General features: G+C 49.2%; 1 protein-coding gene across 1 annotated transcript; it reads left to right on the top strand.

The window, feature by feature from the left end:
• Nucleotides 1-2,306: 2,306 nt before the first annotated feature.
• On the top strand, nt 2,307-4,029 carry Rxfp3 (relaxin family peptide receptor 3). Its single transcript, XM_021208801.2, has one exon. The coding sequence runs from the start codon at nt 2,424-2,426 to the stop codon at nt 3,840-3,842; it is 1,419 nt and encodes a 472-aa protein (XP_021064460.1). The 5' UTR covers nt 2,307-2,423; the 3' UTR covers nt 3,843-4,029.
• Nucleotides 4,030-7,924: the final 3,895 nt, after the last annotated feature.

Genomic DNA, 7,924 nt, shown 5'->3' with positions numbered 1-7,924 from the left:
CCTAGAAATGGGAATGAGACCACAAAGGATTTCCCACACCCTTCGGTGCACTCCTCGCCTGACACTGCCTTTAGGTCATAGATTCTTAAAAAAAAAAAAATAGAAGAAAGGGGAATGTCTGCTACAGGCAGCACCTTGCCATTTACAGGGACATTTTGGAATACATCGCAGGAGAGAGAGCCGTTACTAATAGCCAGTGGAGACAGGTCAGGAGTGATGGTCACCTGACTCAGAATGTCAACGTTTCCAAAACCTGGAAATTAGACTTCAGACTAAATTGACTTCTCAGATAAGAGACACACACACACCAAGGACCCCTGAGGCCCAAACTCATGACTTCGTCCTTTCCTTTCGCTTTGGCAGTTGGCTCGGTGACTCTCTCAGCCTATACCTCAGACCTGGGAAGAGCAGAGCGCTCATCAGTGCTTCTGAGGTCTAGCTAATCCCCTTGGCGCCATCTCTTTAGTGGTCAGAAGTCAGTGGGACTCTCTTCTTAGTAACATCAGCATCCCCTCTGCTCAGTGTCTGCCTCCGGACGTCTCAGAAAGCTCAAACTTCATTAGAGATGCTGTATGATTCATTTCGCTTTGTTTTTCTACTTATATTACAACCACACGACTCTTAACTATTTGTATCACCCGTCTGAATGTGAACTCTACAGACTGTATTTACCACAAAGTCATGGACTAATACCCAACACAAAGCAAGGCTAAGTAAGTACTCGCTGGGTGAGTAAGCAGACCTTTACTGCATAGGACTTTTGGTATCGCCACGGGTTTCCTTGTTTTACAATAAAAAAGAAAGAAAGGAATTGGCAGAGGAAGAAAACGCTTTTTTTTTTTTTTTTTTTAAGTGAGAACGTGAGCTTGAAGACAAGGCTATAAAGCCAGGATGCCAGGAGGGGTCCACAGAAGCACAGAATTACCAGGGCAGGGAACCTCACCAGATTAAAACTGATCAAAGGCCACTTGGTTTGATTTTTTTTTTTTTTAACTGAAGTTCTGGCGACCTCTATTGGTCAAACCGAGAAATGCAGCATCTGCAGCGAAGTGCCCTTTTAAAGTTCACTTTGGAATTAAGACTGTTTAAGGTTGCTGGGTACCTCTTTCCTCTTTTATTGTTTCTTTGACCGATTACAAGTCTTTATCTCTTGTGCTCCATCTGACAGTATATCCCCAATTACTGTTAGTAAAGTCAAGTATTATCCCAGAAGTGAGAACAATTACCGCATGCTTAGCATACTGGTATTTCACGTTAGTTCTTCGGTCAAGAAAACACTTCACCTTCCTTAAGTCCTTCTAAGAGCAACTAACCTGGCATCTAAATAAACTGCAAAGCTGAGAAGTAACATGCCCCGCTCCCATCCCTTATAGCTTCAGTTCTTAAAATATACTCAATTCCAAGCAAACGTCAACCCTTAGAATCCTGCCAATCTGACACCAGGTGAGTGTTCGGCTAACTGAAGGAGAGATGGGGCTTCAGTTTGAGTACTAGGAAAAGATTAGTTGTTATTTGATTTAAAGAAGAAAGGGTGTTACTATTGTGTAAGTCGGAGAAACAAACTATTGTGTTAAGGTGAGGAGAAAGGAGGAAAAAATCTTGTCATAATAAAAATAAGAAAGGAAGAAAGCGGACTCAGACTCACTCCAGCCACCCGAGAAAATAAAAGACTAAGACCACTCCTTCTGCAACTCGGATGGAAGGGGAGTTAGTTGCCGGTAGACTCTGCCTCTCCCTGCATGGCGCGGGGTTCAGCACCTTGGTAAGCACCCCCATCTTCTCACATGGAGATTACGCAAGCTCTTTGGGGTTCTCAGCAGAGGTGGGTGCTCAACGTAACTCATCAAACTCTGGCAAGTCGCTGGGGGGTTGACAATATCGGACACACAGAAAACACCAACGGAGCTCCAGGAAGTGATGGCGTGAATCAGCCTTCAGGCGGTCAGAGCGAGACACGGACGTCCAGGATCTGTTTTCCTCTAGAAGGAGAGAAACTCCTCCGGGCAACCGCAGAAGCCAACAAAGGTACTGGGAAGAGAAGCAGCCGGAGAACCGTACTCCTGAGTGGGGGGACTGCGTCTAAGTGACAGCGGGAAAGCGGAGGGGTATGACTCAGTCTTAGAGTGGGTAGCTGGAGACTCAGTCCTCACCAGGAGGAACCTTGATCCCCAACCACTTGCCTAGAACTATCCTCCTCTCTTCTAAACCCGCCAAGAACTGATGCTGAGTGCATCCAACCCCTGCGCCCAAGGCGGTTCTGGGCGCCAGCGCGGCTCAGCATCCAGTTTCCAGGAGCCCTTTTGAAAAGCCTCTTCATAGAAAGCTTGGGCACCTGCTCTGCGCGCGCGCCTGGGTACCACACCCGGAGCAAGCGCTGACTCTCGGTAGTTGGCTTGCAGAACGTGACCCAGGCGCACCTGAGCATGCAGGTGGCTTCTGCAACCCCCGCGGCCACCGTGAGGAAAGCAGCTGCGGGTGATGAGCTCTCAGAATTCTTCGATTTGATCCCAGGCTTGCTGGAGGTGGCCAATGCGAGCGGCAATGCGTCCCTGCAGCTTCAGGACCTGTGGTGGGAGCTGGGGCTAGAGTTGCCAGACGGTGCGGCGCCTGGGCTTCCTCCGGGTGGCGGCGGGGCAGAAAGCGGGGACACTGAGGCCAGGGTACGGATCCTCATCAGCGCGGTTTACTGGGTGGTTTGTGCCCTGGGACTGGCGGGCAACCTGCTGGTTCTCTACCTGATGAAGAGCAAGCAGGGCTGGCGCAAATCCTCCATCAACCTCTTTGTCACTAACCTGGCACTGACTGACTTTCAGTTCGTGCTCACTCTGCCCTTCTGGGCGGTGGAGAACGCACTAGACTTCAAGTGGCCCTTCGGCAAGGCCATGTGTAAGATCGTGTCCATGGTGACATCCATGAACATGTACGCCAGCGTCTTCTTTCTCACTGCTATGAGCGTGGCGCGCTACCACTCGGTGGCCTCGGCTCTGAAGAGCCATCGGACCCGAGGGCGTGGCCGTGGCGACTGCTGCGGCCAGAGCTTGAGGGAGAGCTGCTGTTTCTCAGCCAAAGTGCTGTGTGGGTTGATCTGGGCTTCGGCCGTGCTGGCCTCGCTGCCCAATGCCATTTTTTCCACCACCATCAGGGTGTTGGGCGAGGAGCTCTGCCTCATGCACTTTCCGGACAAGCTACTGGGCTGGGACAGGCAGTTCTGGCTGGGTTTGTACCACCTGCAGAAGGTGCTGCTGGGCTTCCTGCTGCCGCTGAGCATCATCAGTCTGTGTTACCTGTTGCTTGTGCGCTTCATCTCCGACCGCCGCATAGTTGGGACAACGGATGCAGCAGGAGCAGCAGCGGCGCCTGGGGGAGGCCTGAGTACAGCCAGCGCTAGGAGACGCTCCAAGGTCACCAAGTCGGTGACCATCGTCGTCCTCTCCTTCTTCCTGTGTTGGCTGCCCAACCAGGCGCTTACCACCTGGAGCATTCTCATCAAGTTCAACGCTGTGCCCTTCAGCCAGGAGTACTTTCAGTGCCAAGTGTACGCGTTCCCAATCAGCGTATGCCTGGCGCACTCCAACAGCTGCCTCAACCCGATCCTCTACTGCTTAGTGCGCCGCGAGTTCCGCAAGGCGCTCAAGAACCTGCTGTGGCGGATAGCCTCGCCTTCGCTCACCAACATGCGCCCCTTCACCGCCACCACCAAGCCAGAACCTGAAGATCATGGGCTGCAGGCCCTGGCGCCGCTTAACGCTGCTGCAGAACCTGACCTGATCTACTACCCACCCGGTGTGGTGGTCTACAGCGGGGGTCGCTACGACCTGCTCCCTAGTAGCTCTGCCTACTGAGACCTGCCAGGGCTCAAGGAAAAGGAGAGGGGAGGGAGAAGAATTTGGAGGCTGGAGAAGTAAGGATGGAGAAGTTCCTAGGAAAGGGATGTGTGACAGCGCCAGAGGAGGACTTTCCCTGCAGAAATCACATTAAGGGAGGAAGACCTGGAACCAGATAGAGCAAGCAGCCTTGCCTCCTAATTCCCACGCCATGCCTTCTATCCCAAGCCCCATCTCTGCACGTACGTGCTGAACACCATGGGACACCCAGAAGCTGGGAAAGGAACAGAGAAGTAGAGGGTTTGAGTTGTGTAGGAATTGGTGCCTATATACAGCCTTTCCTAAGCTCTTTGACCTGGGAGAGTGTCCCAAGCAAGCATCTAACTTGCTGTAACCATCTGGAAAAGAATGAGAAGTTAAATCCCGATATCCTTTATCACCCTGGACAGGGCTAACATGCACGAGCCGAGACTGATCTCCTTGCCACACCAGGCATCTGACTACAGATGTCACCAGGAGTCTCTAGGCAGTGGCATGAGATGCAGAAGAGAGCACTGTGATTAGAGGGTACGAAACAGAGAGACTTCTTTATGACTTAGACCCTGGAGGAATAGGGGGACTGACTGCATAAGTGTCTCCTCTGGAAGCCTGGTTGTCCAGAATCTCTTGAGGGCTGTCTGGGGACCTGGTGCTCTGGTCTATTGCTGGAGGTAAACCAGCAAGCACCCGGAAAAGCTCTGCTGAGGGTGTGGGAACATTAGCAGCTCCCCCTTACTCTTTGGTAACCAAGCTGACCGAGATGATAAACTGGATTGGCAGACAGAGGGATGGTTCGTTCGATGATGTTAGAAGAGCAGGAGAGGCTGTCTAGTTGTTCTCTAGAAGCCGGAAGTTGATCTTTCAAAGTGGGAAGGAGGATTCAAGTCAAATCTATCCTAAGGGGAAGATTTCTGTTCTCAAGGGCATCGCCAGAATTTCATGAGTAAAGGTATTGCTCCTGTAACTAACAAAAGAAGGTGAGAGTCAGAACTTGAATAGACTACCCTAACCGAGTTCCAGGGGCTTGAATGTTTCACTCATCTGAGTATGCAGGACAGCTGCAAGGCTGTCTCTGCAGAGGGAGACCACGCCTAGTGATGACAGCTCAGTTCTAGTAACAGTCTGAGATCTGAAAATCTTCTCAGAGTCTCTTCTTGAGACTGTTCTGAGGACAGAGATCAAATATTAACCTTGCCATTCCTCAATCAGGATCAATAGAGAGATTACAGTTCTATTTGGCTTGGTCTGGGGTGAAGAGGCCGGTGAAGCGGGTACCTCCAATTGCAGCGTGGTCACTTTAACACCATAAGGAACCATTAGGGAAGCCTTGCTGCTCAAGTGGCCTCCTGAACTATGGGATTGGTTGGTAACTTTGTCAAAATTGTACTGCTACATGCGAGAGTTAAAGCTTGGGATGTGGAGTCTACATGCCTGCCATCAAAGCCATGCTTTCTGCCATATAGTAGTTACACTCAGATACCTTCCCACAAAAAGAAAAAAAAAAAAAACCTCCAATATACGAAATAAATAAAAGGGTCAACATAAGAGGAAACAGACAGTAGTACCATGTCCATGTGCAGCACTGGTATTAAGACTATTCCCGGGAGATTGGTCGTTTACTATTTCAATTTTGACAAGTAACACTGTTTGTAGGTAGCTCAGAATCGGGACCTTTAAGAAGGGTTGCTGACATGTGTGCTTCTGCTATGAGTATTACAGAAAGATATTGCGCTGTGGTCAGATCTTCATGCAAATCTCTAAAGGGAATCATTTTATCCAAATCCAAAGAAGACACCAAAGAACACCACAGGGGAGGGGAATAAATAACTATGGATTCTGTCTACTCAAAGACAGAACAGCAGGAGGTGGCGAGGCAGCCCCTCTGTGAGCCTGTGGATGGGGTTATAAGCCAGACATAGTTAAGACTGTATAGTTAGGACAAACAGCCAGAGACTCAAGCAAGACAATGCAGAGAACAATGATTTGGGTGTCATGGTGAGGCTACAACAAAAGACAGAAGCATGTAGATCCAGGGGAGAACGATTCTGCTGAGAGATCAGATCTTTGTCACAGCAGTGTTTGAGGTGGGTCTAGGGAATATGGAGGCAGTTCTGACAAAGATGCTGATGGAGATGGATTAGGGAAGCAGCAAGCCAACAACGGACCTTCCCCTTATCCCTTGGGATGTCTACTAAAAGTGTTTCCACCTCTACATTAACTTTATTTGTCTTAAGGTTAAACTTGTGTCAGTGGTGGTAGGTTTTGGTTTTGGTTTTACCAGAGTGAATTTAATTCGCTAAAGAAAATGCAAATTTGGGTTTCCATAAGTTGTTAGAAGTTTTAAAAAATTGAATTATGTCTACTTATTCAACCTTTAATGGAATTGAATTCAATGGGTAAAGTATTTGTGTGTGTGTGTGTGAGAGAGAGAGAGAGACAGAGACAGAGACAGAGACAGAGACAGAGACAGAGACAAAGACAGACAGAGACAGAAACAGACAGAGAGGCAGAAACAGAGAGAGAGAGAGAGAGAGAGAGAGAGAGAGAGAGAGAGAGAGATCCCTGTAGCCCCTTACCTCAGCTCGTACTCTACCAAATGTTGCAAAGCAACAGTGTGCATGGATATTGTCGTATTTGTTTCTTCTTGTGTCAGCCTTCCCTCCACCCTGAAGCAATGATATTTGACTACCTGTAATAAAGGCCATGCCCTGGGGCTGATTCATCGTGACTATGCTTGATTTCTTAAGGGTCCAAGTAGGATGGTCCTCAGCTGTAGGACATATTCCCAGCTGATCTACATTTTTAAATTAATTTTATTTATTTTACATTCCATAGGTTGCCCCCTTCCTGGTTCCCACTCCCTGAGGTCTTCACCCCATCTCCCCTCCCCTTTGCTTCTGAGAGGGTGTTCTCCCACCCATCCCCACCTCAACCCCACCAGTGTCCCCTTTCCCTGGGGCATCAAGTCTCTACAGGATTAAGCTCATCTTCTCCCATTGAGGCCAGACAAGGCAGTCCTCTGCTACACATGTACCAGGGCCGGTCCCATGTATGCTCTTTGGTTGGTGGCTTAGCCTCTGGGAGCTCTGAGGGATCTGGGTTAGTCGACAGTGTTGTTCTTCCTATGGGGTTGCCATCCTCTTCAGCTCCTTCAGTCCTTCCGCTAACTCTTCCATAGGGGTCCATGACCTCAGTGCAATGGTTGGCTGTACTGCTTTTATTCTCCCCCAAGAGTTCAAAAGCGGAAATGGTCCTTGAAGTCACGCTTAAGAACTGGGCGGAACTCTCTGGGCTCCGCCTAAGCATTATGCGGTATGAGTAGGGCAGCAGGAGAGATGGCGTGGTCTGTTTCTCTCATCACACTGGGAGCTGACACAGGACCTCTGACACCTTGCTCATCCCTCGCTTTCTTGTGCTCTGGAGTTCAGAGCAGTCGCTTTCCATGATCGCGTTTCCAGTCTGTCAAATTCTCAGTTCAGCACAGATCGTGATGGGAGGGATCAAAACTAGGACAGTGTTGGTGACTTTGTATATGTCCCCCTCTAAGAAGACGTGATTATTTTATTTTTAAACTAGCATAGTAATGGAATGCAAGGAGACCTGATTGAGGGGCAGCAAGTGAGTGGTACTCATGTGGGAAAAAAAGAGATAGCCAGACATCGTGAACACTGATGACTGAAACAGCAGCACCCTTGGATTCCCAACATCCCTGGGAAACTAGGATCTGAAGAGAAGGAGCTAATGGGCAGAGAAGTCTGTGGTCCCTGGCATCTGATGAGAAAGCTGTATGTCGGGGCTGGAGCGTTGGTTAAGAGGACTGACTGCTCTACTAGAGGTCCTGAATTCAATTCCCAGCAACCACATGGTGGCTCGCAACCATCTGTAATGAGATCTGATGCCCTCTTCTGGTGTGTCTGAAGACAGCAAGTGTACTCATATACAGGAAATAAGTAAATCTTTAAAAAGAAAAAGAAAAAAGAAAGCTGTGTGTCCCTTAGGTGATGAGGGAGAGTGACGAGGTGACAGAGAGCAGCAGACAGGAAGCAGCAGTCACTTTAGCA

Source organism: Mus pahari, chromosome 11, assembly GCF_900095145.1.
Source record: "Mus pahari chromosome 11, PAHARI_EIJ_v1.1, whole genome shotgun sequence".
Classification (NCBI taxonomy): Eukaryota; Metazoa; Chordata; class Mammalia; order Rodentia; family Muridae; genus Mus; species Mus pahari.
This window is presented reverse-complemented; position numbering and strand designations above follow the sequence as displayed.

What these genes read in the sequence shown, in the direction of transcription:
- Rxfp3 (XM_021208801.2), top strand. Translation starts at nt 2,424, where the DNA reads ATGCAGGTGGCTTCTGCAACCCCCGCGGCCACCGTGAGGAAAGCAGCT.